Here is a 19,195-nt window from a genome sequence, read left to right as displayed (position 1 = left end):
TTTTTAAACCAATCCTTTTTCACATAGACATGGAAAACAATAGTAATAACTGTCACAATCATAACTGCTCTCCGGTGTCCTAGATAGATATTGATAATTAACATACAGTTATTTAGTTATTCATGAGTAGATGCTGCATGGTCTTACCAGTAACAGTGATGTTGATGGTGTTGCTGGTTGCTCCCTCTCTGGACTCACACCAGTAAACTCCACTGTCCATTTGGGCTGTGTAGCTGATGCTGCAGGAAGAACCTGCTGATTCTCCCCAGTAAACTCCACACTCAGACATATTTCCTCTGGTCGTCGTCCTCCTCACCGTCCATCCAGCAGAGCTGTCGTCCTCCTCACAGCTCAGAGAGACAGACTCTTCAGAAAACAACTGGGATCTACTGGGACTCACAGTCAGAGGAGCTGGGGGGGGGGGGGGGGGGGCGGGGGGCGGGGGGGGGGTTAAATTACTTTTGATTCTTTACATTTTTACAATTCAATATAAATAAAATTAAATTTGATAAACATCTAAAGAGTTCATATTTTAAAGCTTAAATTCAGATTCAGTGTCTTTTCAGCCAAAAGATGTGGGGAGAGAGAGTCACTCTTACAGAGTCTCTGCCTCCACATCAGTGTCAGTTCTCAAACTAAACTCCTGAAGAAACTCTCTCCAAATTCCGAAACTATCCAAAACACCAGCTTTCTATCAGGGTTTCCTACAAAGGGCCCATCATAACAGTGTGGGACTGTCACAGGTGAAGTGTACCAACCTTGTGTGGGTCTGCAGCACGGCAACATGGTCAGCACTAAAGAGAAATGAGACTCAGGTTGGTTTGAGGTTTTGCACGCAGTCAGACAAGACAATTCTGAGAAACCAGAGACCCAGGGATGTAGTGCATGCAAAACATTTGTAATATCTTCCATCCTTCAGATAAATTGTATTTTGTGTTACATGATACTAATTTTGATTTACTATATAATGTTAAAGAATGATTTCTCTGCAGTACTAATACAGGATGTAGATGCAGGATGAATACATGAAGGGATTTCTAGAACGGCTCCCACTGTAGCTCTCCGACTCCAAAGATCAGCAGGTAGTGGATTGATGTTTGCCTTTCATAAATGTGATCGATTGACCATCTGATCCCATGTGGTCTCATAAACAGCACTGACCCCAGACCAAATCTCTCACTTATCACTCATCATTCCTTCAACAAGCTAAAACAAAGACTAAGACAAGTTAAATTCTGCTGCAGCGAACTTCGGCTTCAACTCTGGGTCTTGCAAAGTTCTCTGACTCATCTAATCTGGGATGCATCAGAGCATCACACACACACACACACACACACAAATTCTACTTACAGAGAAGCCATTGTAGAGATGTGTCCCCCATTCTACAGCTCGGCGATATGAAATCAACACTGAATTTGGTGTGATATGAGTTCACACCAAATAAAACCCACCCCCTTCCTCTTTGTATGTGTGACAGTGTGTCAGAGTGTCTGTGGTTTTCTCATAAACAACTACAGGAAACAGGTCATTTAGGTTAGTTTAATTTAGTTTACTTTATTTGCACCACAATATAACTTTAATTGTGTAGGTGAGTTAAATTATAAAATATTCGACCTCAAATAAACACAAGAAAAAAGTAAACAAAATCAAGATGACAAGCAAAGACATTTTGATTGAAGTGTGTGTGTGTTTGTATATTGAGGTCACACTTGTAGGCGTTTGGTTGATCAGACAGGTTCTGGGTCTGTATTTGAAATTGTTGAGAGACAGAGTCGTTATCAATTAACAATGGAGATGCCCTCTATCTAGGGATTTCAGGTGACGAACCCCAACTCCCTCTCTTGCATCCATTCATCTCAGAAGTGATGCGTGGTGGTGACATCGGCAATGACATCATCGTTGTCATCATCCATTCCCTCATCAGCCTGGTTGGGTGGGGCCGTTGCCATGGAGATGGGCGGGACATTTCCTGCAGTCAGAGCAGAGTTAAAGGAACATTTAGATGATTTGATAATTTATCCACCTCTAACAGATGAACACTTCATCTAAGTAATCTGAAATCAACTGACCGTTAAAAATAAACAGCGATAATCACTGTCCGAACATTATGAAAAGCAACACATTCTGTAGATGCACATGGGGAAAGGATATATAAAATGATTTCCTGTGCAAACTGCAATACCACAGATGTAATCTACAGGTTGGAATGCCCATGTGGATGTTTTTATGGAGGACGGACAAAAAGGAGATTAAAAGACAGACTGGCAGAACATAAAAATGCCATACGAGTCACCAATGAAAACTACTCCATGGCCATACACTATCGGGATGAGAAACAGGGCAATTCAGACTCTTTAAAAGCAAGTGTGTTGTCACGCATGTGGAGAAACTCAAGGACTGGACCCAAATGCAATGACCGGCAGAGAGAGAACTCGGTAGAAGCAAGAGCTTTAATAAAAAAACGAAGGCAGAGTCCAGAACTAAACAGGCAATCCAAAAAGGCAGATAACAGAAAACTGGACAAAAGGCAACAAGAACAGAAAGTCCAAACCTGGCAGGATCGTGTCTAAGCAGACACGGACAGGACAACACGGGTAACACACACGTGAACATGGAACAACGAACTGGCAACCACTCCATGGCAACACAGACTACTTATACACACACAGACTAACGGGGAAACGAGGAACAGCTGGCAGGAGGGAAAAGAGTCCGGGAGCTGATAGGTGGAAGCAGGCTGGTGAAGGGGGAACAAGGTAACAGGGCTAACGAGGGTGATGCAGGGCAGGTGTGGAGGGAAGGAGCACAGAAGGGAGGAAAGTCCGAGGACATCTAGTGGCTGGTGGGAGGATGGCAGGACTGGGGAGTGAAAGGAGTGGTTGACCAGGACACAGGGGCAGACAGGGGCAGATCATGACAGACACAAGGGCTAGGGCTGAGATCGTGACATGTGTTGGAAGTTGTTCCCAAAAACCAAAGAGGGGGAGACAGACTTAAACGACTGGCTCAGAGAGAGACATTTTGAATTGTGAAATTGAAGGCCAATATGTATCCAGGTCTAAATGAGGATCTCAATTATAATCCTTTTCTGTAAAAGTTATGTTTTGGTTGTGAATTTCGGATAGTTATGTTACATATTTGTTTGTTTTTCCATTTTTTTCTATTTTTCTATGTATATGGGGAAATACCGGTGCCTAATATTTTGCTTTTGGTATTAAATGTATGTAGGCCTACTGGATGTAAACATTGTAGATATGTGAATGTAGGTCAAGGGTATGTGATAAAGCAGCCATTTCCTGGTCATGTGACCTAATCGAGATGATATATGGCACCTGTTACTTTTTCACAGCTTGCACCCTGAGGACGACTATTTGTGGGCCGCAACACGTCGGTGCTTTTTAAGCATTTTTAAACATATGTATGCAATGCATTAGCCACTAAACAATAAAGGCTTTTTACTTTTTGTATGGAAAGAGTGCCTTGGACACATTTTTTCTGCCGAAACACGACCTTGTCACCCAAGCTTCAATGAGCACCTCTCCATACTACACTGAAGCCAAAGCAGCGTTCCTCTTCAGAAAAACGGTGATAATATTTGAGTGAGTGATTGATGGATGGATTCCGTTAGTGTTCATTGCTTTTTAGAAAGTTGGTTAATTATTTAGTTTGTTAGTCACTGACCTGCTATATAGACAGCATTAGGAGGTGAGAAGCAGTTTGTTAGTTTAGTTAGTCTCTTACCTCTAGGTCTGTTGCGATATAAAGACAGCATTATGAGAGTTGAGATGCAGTAAGGGCAGAACACCACTAGGTGGCAGACCAGTCTGTCAATAGGCAGGAGGGGAGCTGGAGGAGGGGGTGGAGCTGTGGTAGTGGGCGGAGCTGTGGCAGTGGGCGGAGCTAAGGAGAGAAGCACACAGGTGAACATCTGGATGAGAGAAAATCCTCGACCAAAGCTTGTTAAAATACTGAAAAATACATTCACACCTTCATTGTTAAACACTCTGTTCAGTCTAATTTGTAGTTTATTAAACAGTTGCATAGATCAACTGTTGTCAGTTTAACATCTCTGTAACTTGTTAAGATTCAGAAGTCTGAGGTTTGAATGTAATTGTATTTTAAACACAAACACTTAAATGCTTCTGCAATTGAACTGTTATCTCCATGCAGGAAATAACATTTAGAGTTTATTTGTACACACAAAAATAATTTTAAAAAAATGGAAGACAAGGGGCTTATAAAAAGTCCCACCTCAAAAAGAAAAAATAATGAAAATATAAAGATGAGATACAGACACGACTAAATTACATCAAAAGAAAAACTAAACAACAAAACTCCATATGGAGGAATTGGTAAACTTAGACAAGCTAAGATTTGTATTTATAAAGTGTTGATGTCAGAGTAACTTCCTCACCTCTCACAGCCAGCCAGCTGAGTGGAGACTCTCCAGGACCAGAGAGGTGACACTTGTAGAGGCCTTCATCAGACTTGGAAACATGGTGGATGGTCATCTGTCCTGTAGACTCGGTCCTGATGAGGGAGCCATCTTTATAGAAATCAGCTGGGAGGTTGGAGGGAGTCTTGGTTGTACAGTTCAGAGTCACAGCAGCTCCCTCCATCACAGGAAGGACAGGACTCTGCAGGATCACAGCACCATCTGAACACAGAGACACACTACATGATTTAATCCATTTACAGACAGCTTCATCAATACTAACACCATCTGAACACAGAGACACACTACATGATTTAATCCATTTACAGACAGCTTCATCAATACTAACACCATCTGAACACAGAGACACACTACATGATTTAATCCATTTACAGACAGCTTCATCAATACTCTTGCTGGTGGACTCTGCAGGATCACAACAGAATATTTTCATTCATCCGTTTAAGATATACATAGAAAACAGTAGTTATAACTGCAACATAGATAGATAGATATTGATAGTATATATATTTATATGGTTATTTATAATTACTAAATGCTGTTTGGTCTTACCAGTGACAGTGATGTTGACGGTGTTGCTGGTTGCTCCCTCTCCAGACTGGCACCAGTAAACTCCACTGTCCCATTGGAATATATAATTGATGTTGCAAGAAGATCCTGCTGATTTTCCCCATTTATTTCCACACCCAGACGTCACTCCTGTGGTCGTCGTCCTCCTCACCGTCCATCCAGCAGAGCTGTCGTCGTCCTCCTCACAGCTCAGAGAGAGAAACTCTCCAGGAAAAAACTGGGATGTACTGGGACTCACAGTCAGAGAGGCTGGGGAGGTGGAAGGGGGGGGTGATCATTTGCATATGAGACCCTTTGAGTGTCACAAAGAAAACCTGAAACCCAAAGCCTAAAACACCCTCTGTGTTTGTGGTATGACTCACTTCCCAAGCAATGTTTTTATGAAATAAAGATATAGAGGGCTTTCCGGTGAAGTAACACACCCTGTAGCGGCCATATTGGAGGTCCTCAGCCCTGTAGTCTCGCTTAGCCAAACCATTCTCCACACTTTGCTGCTGCAGCACAGAATAACGGTCGGGGAAAACAGTTGGTAAAATGTTGTGGAACTAGCATAGACGCCTGAGAAGAGGGGGTATTCTGAAGGATGAAGGATGAGTTTGGTGATTTTGGACCCATAAATAATTAGTCTCATCCATCCCTGTAGTTCTTGGACCCACAGACAATATTGGCTCCAGAGTCAGCTGTCGGTTGAAACAGCGAACTCTCTTACGTCTTGCTAACAATGAGTCCAAACAGGGTTTGCAATGTACATGAATTAAAATTAGCCCTGATTTCATGACACAGTTTACGCCATTACGCACACTTTCACTAATCAGGAAAACACAGAACTATTTTTTCTCTGCCGCAGCACAGACCGCTGTGGGGTGAAAGGCGGTTCCTGGCGGAGCGATCTAGTTTTGGACGGTCAGGTCAGATTGTAAACAGTAGAGTTCGGTAGAAGACGATCGGCCGGGTGGAAACGGTCGGTGCACACGGGGCACAGCGCGATGCATGCTGTTCATCGCATGGGGCCGTGCGTGACCGGCCTGTGAAAACTCTCTCTCCATTGGACCCAATGGCTGAAGCCGACGCAAAATATTTATTGTGCTAAAATGTGAATGTGAAATTAGAGTCCCCACCTCCACATCAGTGTTTCACCCTAAACTCCTAAACCCTGTCTAAATTCCAAGACTATCCAAAACACAACTTTCTATCAGAGTTTCCGACAAAGGGCCCATCATTACAGTTTGTCAAGGGTGAAGTGTACCAACCTTGTGTGGATCTGCAGCACAGCGACATGGTCAGCACTAAAGAGAAACGAGACTCAGGTTAGCTTGAGGTTTTGCACGCAGTCAGACAAGACAATTCTACTTGAGGAAACTGAGAAACTCGGGGGTGTAGTGCGTGGAAAACATTTGTAATGTCTTGAATTATATTTTGTGTTACAGGATACTAATTTGGCTCTACTGTATCACATTGAAGAATGAATTGTCTGCCGTACTAACACAGGATAGATGCAGGATAAATACAAGAAAAGGGATTTCTATAACAGCTCCCACTGCAGCTCTCAGACTCCAAAAATCAGCTTTTAGTTTGCCTTTCATAAATGTGACTTCACCGATTGACCATCTAATCCCCTGTGAGAGAAGTTAAATTCTTGCTGCAGCAAACTTCAGCTTCAACCCTCTGTTCTGCCCTCTGAGAGAGACTCTCTCTCTCTCATGCTCTCTCTCTCTATCTCTCTCTCACACACACACACACACACACACACACACTACTTTTTACTTACAGAGCAGCCATTGTAGAGATGTGCCCCCCATTCTACAGCTTGGCGATATGAGATCAACATTGAATTTTAGCAGTCACACCAAGTAAAACCCGCCCTCTTCCTCTTTGTATGAGTGTCTTTGTGGTTTTCTGTTCAACAACTACTAGGAAGCAGGTATTTTAGTTTCGTTTCATTTAGTTTTGTTTATTTGCACCACGATGAAACATAGAATTGAATTGATAAAAGTGGCACACCAAATTAAACCAGCCGCCTTTCTCTTTGTATGTGTGACTACAAGTCAGATTGTCTGTGTGGTTTTCTCTTCAGCAGTTACTGCACTGTGATAAAAAAAAAAGTGAAGTGATAATACCACAGTGATAAAATACAATGACAAACAACACAGGTAGAAGAAATGCAAATGAGCTAAAATCCACAAGGGGTTTATAAAGCATCTCACCTCAGAATGAATGAGAGAAAGAAACAAAATCAAGAAATCAAGATGACAAGCAAAGACACAACTGACACTAAATCTAAACAACAACAGACCACATCATGGTGGAACCACAGTAGAACAACCAGGCATAGCTGCAAGATGCATTAAATGACAATTACACTTGAGAGACTGAGAGATAATTGAATAATGTGATGCAGGTGATGTAACCCCCTCCTCCGGCAGCCATCTTGGAGGTCCTCAGCTCTGTGAACAGCTGACTGTGTTTCTGTCGTCTCAACAGAATTGAACAGACGGTTAATTTCTGTCTGTTTCTGACTGAACTGATAATTTCATCACTGATCCATCTGATTGATTTAGTGTTTAGATAATGTCAGCTTGTTAGCTAGCTAACCATAGTATCTGGTCAGCTAACATCACTGTCTTGTTGTTAACACATCTGATTAGCACACTAGCTAACGTAGCTAGTAGTAGCTAGCGTTAGTAGAGGCTAGAAGTCGTTAACATTGTAGTGGGACTGAAATTTCAAATACCAAATAATAAGACACATTTATTATTTTACTTATTAATTCGGCTATTTATTTTTTGTGATCAAGTTTGTTTTTTTTCCAATGTGAGGGATGCAGGTATCTTGACAATGACATTAGTTATTAAAAAAATAATAAAATAAAATAAGCCCTGACCCCCAGGGCTGTTGGAAGGGGAGAGAACTCCTTAATTCCTCCCTTTTCCTTAATTTGGCTATTTATTGTGAAATGTATTTTACCCACCAAAAAAGTGAGATTCAAACCCACCCCTATTTCCCGCAGCTATGATGTCATGTGATAATATATTGTAGTGACCTGACAGCTGCAGTGGTACCGAATACTTGTTGTTATTTGTGTGGTAATTTATCACTCAGTCAAGTTCAGAGGTGGGTCAGCCTGTCAGTCATTGTCAGGCTGCCAATCACAGTTGTACCCTGTGTGTTTGGGCCAGGCTGCCCTTGTGGTTGGTGGTCTTGTGGTTTGGGGGCGGGACTTGTTATCTGTTAAATGGGTTTGCACTCTTTGTTGCAACCTCTCTTGTTGTTTCTCATGTAGGACAGAGAGTTATTACAAAAAGAGGTGCATTTATTGTTTTGGCATCGGCCATACTAAACCGATCTGAGGCATCCTCTGGACATCTGTAGCACGTCACAATATAAATCAACAGTGCACATTTGCAAACACAGTATACTGTTACACTGGGCCATTAATTTATGAACCTAAAGTAAAGTTCATCTTATATCATATTCACCTCAGTAATTTTCAACATATATTATAACAGTTATAAGAAATATCCAGCGTCTTCCTGGAGCTGAGGCCTGTGGTTCTGCTGAGAGGAAATGAGCAGGAAGTGATTTTGTACCCGAGTTTCTGAAACCTCTTACCACAACAACGTGGTCGTCAACAGCTGAATACACTGCATAGCTGCACACCTCACAAACTGTATGTATAACATACTGATGCTAATACTTTACAAAACTATTCCTACAATGTGAAATCCACATGCTGAATGAGATGGAACGGTACTGAGAGTGATCTATTACTACTACTACTACACTACTATACTACTACTACTACTACCACTACCACTACTACTACTACTATTACTACCACTACTACTACTACTACTACCACTACCACTACCACGACTACCACTACCACTACCACCACTAGCACTACCACTACTACTACTACTACCACTACACTACTATACCACTACTACTACTACTACCACTACCACTACCACTACTACCACTACTACTACTACTACCACTACCACTACTACCACCACTAGCACTACCACTACTACTACTACTACTACTACTACTACTACTACCACTACCACTACTACTACTACCACTACCACTACCACCACTAGCACTAGCACTACCACTACTACTACTACTACTACCACTACCACTACTACTACTACCACTACACTACTATACCACTACTACTACTACTACCACTACCACTACCACTACTACCACTACTACTACTACTACCACTACCACTACCACCACTAGCACTAGCACTACCACCACTACTACTACTACTACTACTACTACCACTACCACTACCACTACTACTACTACTACTACTACCACTACCACTACCACTACTACCACTACTACTACTACTACCACTACTACCACCACTAGCACTACCACTACTACTACCACTACTACTACTACTACTACTACTACTACTACTACTACTACTACCACTACCACTACTACTACTACTACTACTACCACTACCACTACTACTACTACTACTACTACCACTACCACTACCACTACTACCACTACTACTACTACTACCACTACCACTACTACCACCACTAGCACTACCACTACTACTACTACTACTACCACTACCACTACCACCACTAGCACTACCACTACCACTACTACTACTACTACTACTATTACTACTGCTACTACTACCACTACCACTACCACTACCACTACTACTACTACTACTACTACCATTACCACTACTACTACTACTACTACCACTACCACTACGACTACCACTACTACTACTACTACTACCACCACTAGCACTACCACTACCACTACCACTACTACTACTACTACTACTACTACTACTACTATTACTACTACTAGGTACTCTAGTGCTGGTACTGTACCAGTAGGACCAGTACAGTATGGTATTTCTGTACTGGAAACACACCAGTGTCTGCCCCATTAAATAAGTGAAGATATGTAATGGAGTGTTCTGTCATCCTGCTGGCTGGAGAGCGGCTCTCTGCTGACATCTAGTGGTTTAAATTGATAATTGCCCCAATTTGCCAAGTACTATTGATTGTGGATGATGGACACAGTTGAACCAATTAATTGAACCCCAATTAAAAGCAAAACATAGTATAGCCTCAAGACAAATATGGAAGACTTCATAGCACTGAAATAGGTCTACATGGACATGATTTAAACACTGTAGGCCTGCTTTAAGTTTTTGATAATTGATGGATTTAATAAGAAATTGCTTAAGTTTTAATGGAGAACTTCTGGGTGAGTTTTTTCTCTGGGTACTTCTGGTTTTACTTCATTAAAGGATCTAAATCGTCAGTGTTAATTTAACTCTTCAGAGTGTTAAAAATCAAGTCTATACCAGAAACAAAGAAGAAGAAGAAGAAGAAGAAGAAGAAGAAGAAGAAGAAGAAGAAGAAGAAGTAGGGCATACAAAATAAGAATAATTCACTACAGTCAATCAAAAAAACTCCCCACGGGAGAATGTGATCAGAAGGAAACAATAGAACATGCCAAGACCCTTCAACAACTGAAACAGAACAGGATTAAGGACTTCAACTTCATATCTGTTTTATCTTATAACTCTGGAAATGATATCTATAATTGTATTTTCAAATGTTTGTAACAAACTGGTCTCATCCACAGGATTTAATTTAAAGTCTTAAATCAATGACAGAGAATGGACAGCGGTAAATTCATACTGCTGATGAATTTGACAGATGTGTGAGCTTCCTTTCATATTGAACACAGGGGGAACGGTATCTGACAGTAACATCTTTTTTTTAACATCTGATTTGTTTTTATCTGCAATTTCTTTTGACCTTTTCTCAGTAAATTGCGATGAAAGTGTACTTGTTGGGACAGAAAACCATCAGATATAGTTTACTCTAAACAGCTGAACTAAAGTGGACAACAGAGCTCTCTTGTGGCCAAATCACGCAACTGCATTTCTAAAAAAAAAAAAAAAAATACTACTAAGGTTAAGGGAAAAAAACAAAACAAAAAGAGAAATATGAACAATACGTCCAGGTATTGTGCCTTTTGAGAACGATCGCATATTTAAAAGTCTACAATATTCAAAATGAAAACTCTCTCACAAATTTAATATTATTTATTGATAGAAATAACAGTAGTTGGTTGTGTTAATAAAGACATAAAAAAAAATCAAGAAACATAGGTGTTCTGTTACCCCATTTTCAGAATATAACTAGACAGCCATGAAACTTGCCTTTCATTTCTAGAATACAAAATTCTACACATAAAACTCTCCTTGGGGACAGCCCTGAACCCTCGCGGACTTTTTCGGGAACGCGCGTCAGATGATACAACACCGGAACTGACGTCCACGCAGTGTGGCGTCACTGCCAACGTGATACTCTTTCCCCTGCGACCGGAAATTCCGAGCTTGCGTTAGCTGGCGCTGCTCTAGGTAACATTACCGTATCATATATTTAAGAACAGTTTAACTTCTAGTCTAATTGTTAGATCTTACTGTATATAACATTGGCTTCATGTGTATAAATCCTACATGTTACGTGAAGTGATTCAATCTGGATACAATTAAGTTAAGCTATTGTTGGTAGTTAGCATAACATTACGGAGTCAGCTGACTTTTAGCTAACGGTTAACGTTAACTAAGTTGACTTAGGTAAGCTAGATAGATCAGCTAGATCATAGCCTAAACTCTGCATTTGTGCAAGTGACGAAAGCGGCTCGTGCCGGATTGATTTTGAACGGAGTTCAGCGTGATGGAGGGTATCTGGTTGGATGTTGCCGTCCTGTGTGACAGGGAGTGTTTCACGCTCATATTGCGCAGGTTTAGATGTTTTTTAACACTGAACACCTGAAAGGATTTTTTATGTTTATTGCTCACCGTTATATAGACAATTGATTTTTGATATATCGGTTGTTTATGCTGGAGGAAAAAGGAATCACTTGGAAAAATCTGTCAACATAACTAAACAACGCCCCCCTGATACCCATGCGTGTTAGTGTTGCTAATGTACATTTAGCCAATGAGTATTGCGTGCGTTTTGAATGAGGGTTGTTAACGTTTTAGGCCTATATGGTTAAGTTATTTGCATCAAATCAAAAAGGCATAGCAACAAGAACCAAGAAAAAACAAAAAATTTAATAAAAGGCTAGAATAATATGAAAATATGGTAACACTTTACAGTAAGGGTCACTAAGTTAAGGGTTAGTTAATGCTTAATAAGGGTTAGTTAATGCTTATTGTTAACTAATGTGTAATTTACTAATGGTGTTCATGTTAACTAAGGTATTTATACATTATTTAATAGTTTATAAAGATGACTTAATGTATAAATTAACACCTTAGTTAACATGAACACCATTAGTAAATGATTACCAGACACATTAGTTAACTGTTAATTAAGGGTTAGTTAATGCTTATTAAGCATTAACTAACCCTTAACTTAGTGACCCTTATTGTAAAGTGTTACCGAAAATATAATACAATGTATATTTTCCAAATAAACATAAAAAATAAACAAATTCACAGAATTTGTATATATAGGTTTAACAGGTTGCATTTGTCCTCTATTTTTCCCATATTTCCCTCAGGACTAAAAGCAGCTATATTTTATATATTTTATATATATATATATATATATATATATATATATATATATATATATATATATATATATTCTATATTTTAAGTAACTTTCTTCCTTGGCAGATTGAAGCCCGGTGACTTCCTGCCCCGGTGTGGAGGAGCGTCCTGCAGTCTGGAGGGAAAACATCCGCTTCAGTCCATGGCTGGATTGAGATTTGCATATCGCTTGGCTCTAATCACGTGCATCTTTCACCTGGCGTCTTCCTCTGAAGGTGAGCTAAACTTTATTAAGCAAAAGTAAAACTTTATTTATATAGCACTTTCCTTAGCAATTGTTACAAAGTGCTTCGAAAAACTGAAATGGATCAGGTAAAGAATAAAACGAAAACAAAAGAATCTAAAAACAAAAGAAAATATGACATAAGTACTCACATATAAGCATCACTAAACATGAGAACATAAAGAGAAAATAATAAAACACAATAAGTAATAATAAATAAATAATAAATATAAGTAAAATAAAAGAATAAAAGTCAGTTAAAAGTAAGTTTAAAAGAGTAAGGTCGAGTGCATTTAGTGGCAGCTGCCTCGGCATCTTCCAGTGCCACTAAATGATCCAGGCCTTACTGGGTTTAAAAAGGTGCCTAAAACGATGCAATATGCTCATAACAACCAAAACAGAACATGGATGTAGGAGTGTGGATGGATGCCTTCGAGCTCAAACGATGCAGGTCTGGAGAAATTCTCTTGATTCTGCTGAGCTAAAAGCAGCACTGATTGGCTCTGAGGTTGAAGTGGGATTCTCCGACATGAAAATTTCCGGCACTTCTGGTTTATTATTATCGGGTTGCGTTGTTAGCCGAGCTACAACGCTAGCTCCTTCGCCGAGTATTTGAGTTGACTGGCCGAGGTCAAATGTGAATCTATGGTCTCTTAAAAAATATTATAACGTATATAAATAAACAGTACAGTAAGTCTTTCTTTTTTGTCTGTAACAACCAACCTCTGTAAGGAGGACGTCTTTCAATAGCTCTATTGGGGCAATCAGTGCAGAACACATTATATCCATGTATGCAAATATCTTTATCAGCAGCAGACTTATTAAGCCAAGTTTCTGATTCTGACATGCAATTAAATAAGCATCAGTTGATTGATATAATAACACACAGGGCATGGTCGTGTCAGTCGGTGAGTGTATCCATGGCAGTGGTAGAGGAAATTATCCATGGTGAGTGCTCATGATAGAAATTTGAGTTACTCACCAATCTCTGCTCGTAACAGACTATAATTAAACAGTATATTGTCAGTAGAGATTTCATTTTAAATGTATATCGCTCTATATTATGAGCTCAAATACCCATGGGTTACCTGGTGTACACAATTCAGGTTACCAGGTGCCCGCCTTGAGTTCTGGTGGATTAGGCTCCAGGCTGATAAAACCACAGGGTGTTGAGCAGGCCTAGATGTGTATTAGTGATGCGCGGATCGGCTCTGACGCCATCCGAATCCGCATGTACGCATAAATCATCCACCCGAACGAATTATTTTCTACTGTTTATAGACCCGCACCCGCATGGACATTTCACTCCACCTCTATATTGCCTTTTAAATTATGTCGAGCAGCGCGAGCTTTCTATGTGATTTCTTTATTGTGTGTTTGTTGTATTGATGTATGAGTGTTTTCTTTAACGATTTACTTTAAAGATTAGAGAGGCTGCTTTCAGTAATTAAACTTTTCCATGGTGAACTGTGCCTTTGCAATACAGTTTCATATTTATGTAGCCTATGTATGCTGCGGTCCGGTTTCTCTCTTGTATAATATAAATAATTGTTATTAGTGTCTACACAGCGTCTCTCTTAATGGGGAGATGCACTTATCGTTTCTGCTGCGGTGGGATCGGTGGGATGTAATTAATATTTTCCTCATTAATGATGTATTATTTCACCCACCCGCAACCCATCCGCTATTAATCAGAATGTTAATTTTTATGACCCGACCCACGGATTAACCGCGGTGCCCGCGGATATAACTGCAATCCGCACATCACTAATGTGTATATATATTATATTAAGCCCTAGGGCACAGAGCAGATGTCAAAGGTGGGGAAAAAATATGGAAAACAGATGCAGAACAGGCCTCAATGCAGTTGGAATAGGCAGAGCAGGTACTTCAAATAGATCAGCAACATAAAAACCTTAGTAGAAAATGGGAAATTGCACTAAAATTCAATAAAAACGTACTTAAGGGGCGGGATGTGAAACTATTTTGCTGGTTGAGTGTTAGAATATTCCTTTCGAATATTAATAGGTAAAAAAATTGAAGCATTTCTTGAATTGTATAGTTGTTTTTTTCCATTGTCCTTTAGGCCCGCAAGAGCTAACGGCGCACCCTGGACAGGATGTCACTCTGAAGTGTCAGGGTCCCAACAACGCCCCCGTCATCGCGTTAGAGTGGACCAGACCTGACCTGAAGCCACCAGAATATGTCTTCCTTTACCGAGACGAGCAGTCAGATCCGACCCACCAGAATCCATCTTTTGCGGACCGGGTGGAGCTGCTGGACGGAGAGATGAAGAACGGCGACGCGTCTGTGATTCTTAAGAATGTGAACAGGAACGACGCTGGAACATACGAGTGTCATTGCTCAACGGGCGGAAAAAGACGCAGTAAGAGAGCCAACATCGACTCTGAGCCCAGCAGCATCATCAACCTCAAGGTTGAAGAGCCAGGTGAGTTCAGCTGGTACAGGATAGCAGCTATATCAGAGTTTGGCTGTGTTTTACTTCATGTTGGTGGCTGGTTATGATGAGGCACTGGATGCAAATATAAGACAGAAGATAATACAGTTTACATGCTTACTTTTTATATAGTGTTAATAGAACTATGGGGGAATATAAATGGTTTTGTAAAACTACAGTAGAGGACACTGTGTTTCTAAACATGCAACTTGGCCCACAATGGTCTAATGTCAGCTAGCTAATCATAGTATGTGGTCAGCTAGCATCACTGTCTTCTTAACACATCTGCACACTAGTGCAATGCCTGTTAGTTATGTAAATAGACATTATTAAATAACAGCCATTTCGCCAATGTCCCTCCAGGATGGAGACGCACCTGGCTGATTTGTGAGGCAACTGCAAAGCCTCTGTAGATAACGGGGCGTATACATGGTTTTTATAAAACTGCAGTAGATGATGGGTGATGTGAGTCGATGGAGAAAGCTGCTTAAGATGTTTCCAAACACACGCCAACATGAGTTTAATGATGAGGAGATGGAGGCTTTTCTCCTGGCCCGTCATTGTTTACCTGACAGATGTGTTTTCTGCTCTCAGGTGCCATGGATGGACTTGCTGCAGTGGGAAGAAGTTTTGCACTGGTAGTTATTGCTTCTGTGGCTGTTGGTATTGTTGGTGGCCTTCTGACACTCACAAAACAGGAAAAAAAACAAACGGACACGAATCCAGACCCAGCTGCTGCTGATGAAGCAAGTGACCAACAGCTTTAATGAAATGTCATGGACTGCCTTTGGATAGTTTGTTTATATAACCCTTTATCACACGCATGTCTCAGAGGACTTTGCAACCATAGAACAGAATGATATAGGACAAACATCAGGAAGAGCAAGTCACACAAATTATAGCAAGACATAATAACCCATCCAGTACCACCAGCCCTAGACCCTCGATGCATACAAGGAAAAGCTCCCAAGAAAAAAACCTTGTTAGGAAAAAAAAATGGAAGAAACCCTGGGTGGGCCGAGTCACAGAGGGATCCCTCACTGGGACGGTTGAGCGTGCAATAGGTGCCGGAAAAGCAATAACAATATAATATATACAAGTAGCCAGTAGGGATGCAAATTTTAAGAAATTTCCTTAATCGATCGTCAGTCACGTTAATGACCAATTAATCGATTAATCATTATGTAAAAAACAGCTTTTGACATAGAAAATACAAAATGCGTGTTTTTACACCTGTCTTTAGGCCGACTCAACAAGTTAATCAACCAAGCATAATTCAAAAGATTAACGGACCTCTGTGTTTCCCACAGGCTGAAAATGTACTTTGTTTAGGGTTCATTACTTGTCTTTACATTGTGTCCAACGGAACCCAACTGTATGCAATGAAGTCTCTGCACTGCACTCATGTTTACTTTCTGAGCATTGAGCAGCGTTAGAATTGTCCGATTGAAAAGTATCAAGTTACTCTTTACTGTTACAGCACATGCGAGTTCGGAGAAACTGTGGAATTTTATAATTTTTTTTTACGAACGTTTTCAGAACGGGAGACGGACTGTCAGGTTGAGTACAGAGCTACTGCATCGCCAAATGACAGACATGACGTGATGCGCACATTAGACGCATTACAGAGCGATTTAGATCAATTTCTATACATTGATTAACTGTTTATGTTGTGCCAGCCGTGCCGATATTTTGGCGCTGCCACAGTTTATGTATTGGAAACAATGGCACGACAATCTACTGGTTTATTTAAGAATAAGAGCGTGTCTGCGTGGTCAGGGATGAGTCCAGTGCGCAGCCTGGTGACAGTCAGTCTGTCTGAAACACGCTCCGGGGGAACAGCTGTCCCGGGTCGGGAGGCACAAATAGTGTCGCGCCAACTTCGCCAGCCGGGGGAATGCATTCTCTGTCATTGTGCTTGTAGAGGTGCTGTATTTCAACTTTGTATTACAATGTTTACAATGAACACTGTTGTCTTTTCGGGTGTAATGCTTCCGCCCGCTTGCTTGGCTTTCTTCTTCGTCTGTATAGGCGGTGAAAGTTAAATTGCGCCCTTGTGGTGGTAAATGATTTCAGCAAAAAATGAGAAATAGCACATAGCCTACATTGTCAATTAATCAGTTAATATATGCTTGATCGATCAAATTCTTAACGGTGATTAATCGATCGTCGATTAATCATTAACATCCCTAGTAGCCAGTAAGGTTACTAGTGGGAGCCAGGGACAATCCACTAGAAACACCTTTACCTCCCCAATTCTTCAAATTAAATGAATGTAGCATCTTGTGCCTGTTTGTGTATATATGTATATGTATATATTTATATATGTATATATGTGTACCTGTGGCATCCCCACAAAGCAAAGCCATATTACTGGGTAGAAAGCTGGGATTTCTCCTTTGTACATGATATATGATATATATTGTAAAGCAGAGAACTGCTTTCCAATATAAAAATGCTCAGAAATGCTTCTCAGAAATGCTCTAAATAAAGATTATTTCTGTAAATGTCTTTTTTTATAATATACATGGTTTTCAGAAGTACTCTGGAATGGGAAATGAATAAGAAAACAGTAAATGGAATAAAAAAAAAAGTCAAATTGAAATGCTTTAATCTTTTTACAAAATGATTAATAAATTCAGTAATTTATCCATTGCTTAAAGACAGAATACTGAAGTGGAATTATTGACTCATTTAATGACGTGTCAATTATTTTATTAACAGTTTTATTAAGTACAATAATAGTAGCCGCAAGCAAATAGTGCCGCCTATCTTCTGCATGGTACTTCTTGACAGATCTTGTTGGGTCTTTATGCAAACTTACGTGTACAAAGTTTCAGCTGAACTGGACCATCGGCCAATGAGTTACTGCCTTTTAGAGTTATAAGATTTCTATAGCGCCAAATATTGGCGAAATGTCACCAAATTTTGCATTGTTACCTCAGATTCGCTACTGTGCACCAAACTTGGTTATAATAGCACAAAGCGTTCATGTGTTACGGTAGGTTTTGTAAAACAGGCCCTGCCCACAACATTTTTGAACATTTTTGAACTTTGGCAACCAACTGTGGCCAAGCAATATGGAATATTAGAAAATCCATTTGGTAACTTTTATTTGGGGCAATCCAGACATGCTGTGTGCCAAATTTGGTGGGATCAGGTTTGTAGAAGTAGTGAAAAATGTGTTTTTGAGAAGATTGAAGGCAGAAACCCAACACATTTGACATTAAGACTTCTATTGGCAAAGTTGTTTGTCATAACGTTATACTGTATATTTTGGCATCCAATGCATATCCAAAGGTAAATGATAGCAAGAAATCCATATGTTGTAATTGTCTGATAGTTAATTGTAACTATAGGCCCCCCTGATGGCTGATTCCTTCCAAATCTTACACATTTGCAGATAGATACTCATCAAACTTTGTGCTGATGGACCATTAATAACCTTGTCTAACTGATGCTGAAAGCTGATTGGCTGATGGCGGCCATGTTTTTTGGATCCTGTCAGATCTTGTTGGGCCTTTCTGCAAAGATGAAGTGTGCCTAGTTTCAGGGGAATGAGACTAACGGCCGATGAGTTATAGCCATTTAAATATATAATATTGCTGTAACGCTACCTATTGGCAAAATGCCACCAGAGAATTAGTGAAACGCGTTTTGGACAAAATTCAAAATGGCAGAAAATCTACGTAAAGGAGCTTGTCATAGCGCCACCATGCAGCTGATTGATGTAAGTTTTGTTGCCTGAGTACTGCAAGCCACTGCAACTCCTCATAGTCAGAGCCAAAATGTACAAAATACATAATCTGAGAAAATGAATGAAGATCCGCTTCATTGCTTTTACTTATAAGA

General features: G+C 40.2%; 4 protein-coding genes across 5 annotated transcripts in view; 1 reads left to right on the top strand and 3 right to left on the bottom strand.

Annotated features, from left to right (window-relative positions):
- LOC139916943 (uncharacterized) overlaps positions 1-1,380 on the bottom strand; it is a 2,591-nt gene extending 1,211 nt beyond the window's left edge. Inside the window, exons 1-3 of the mRNA XM_078281748.1 lie at positions 1,351-1,380; positions 759-794; positions 155-411 (exon numbers count right to left, since the gene is read on the bottom strand). Of these exons, the coding sequence (XP_078137874.1) occupies positions 155-411; positions 759-786 (285 nt within the window). The 5' untranslated portion in view covers positions 787-794; positions 1,351-1,380. The remainder of the gene's footprint in view (positions 1-154; positions 412-758; positions 795-1,350) is intronic.
- LOC139912643 (Fc receptor-like protein 5) overlaps positions 1-6,818 on the bottom strand; it is a 33,054-nt gene extending 26,236 nt beyond the window's left edge. For both annotated transcript variants that reach the window (XM_078291662.1, XM_078291663.1), the window contains exons 1-2: positions 6,795-6,818; positions 6,277-6,312 (exon numbers count right to left, since the gene is read on the bottom strand). In XM_078291662.1, coding sequence (XP_078147788.1) covers positions 6,277-6,304 — 28 coding nt within the window. In that variant the 5' untranslated portion in view covers positions 6,305-6,312; positions 6,795-6,818. The remainder of the gene's footprint in view (positions 1-6,276; positions 6,313-6,794) is intronic.
- LOC144543536 (junctional adhesion molecule-like) overlaps positions 1-17,869 on the top strand; it is a 59,557-nt gene extending 41,688 nt beyond the window's left edge. Inside the window, exons 2-3 of the mRNA XM_078291687.1 lie at positions 14,972-15,334; positions 15,938-17,869. Coding sequence (XP_078147813.1) covers positions 14,972-15,334; positions 15,938-16,110 — 536 coding nt within the window. The 3' untranslated portion in view covers positions 16,111-17,869. The remainder of the gene's footprint in view (positions 1-14,971; positions 15,335-15,937) is intronic.
- On the bottom strand, positions 1,684-5,288 carry LOC144537873 (sialoadhesin-like; the record flags this gene model as incomplete). Its single annotated transcript, XM_078281747.1, has 4 exons — positions 1,684-1,969; positions 3,742-3,900; positions 4,415-4,657; positions 5,009-5,288. Coding segments are annotated over 4 exons (795 nt in total), but the record flags the coding sequence as incomplete, so codon positions are not given.
- Positions 17,870-19,195: the final 1,326 nt, after the last annotated feature.

This window comes from Centroberyx gerrardi, chromosome 23 (genome assembly GCF_048128805.1).
Source record: "Centroberyx gerrardi isolate f3 chromosome 23, fCenGer3.hap1.cur.20231027, whole genome shotgun sequence".
NCBI classification, from domain to species: domain Eukaryota; kingdom Metazoa; phylum Chordata; class Actinopteri; order Beryciformes; family Berycidae; genus Centroberyx; species Centroberyx gerrardi.
The sequence above is the reverse complement of the archived record's forward strand: the minus strand, read 5'-3'. Positions and strand labels throughout refer to the sequence as shown.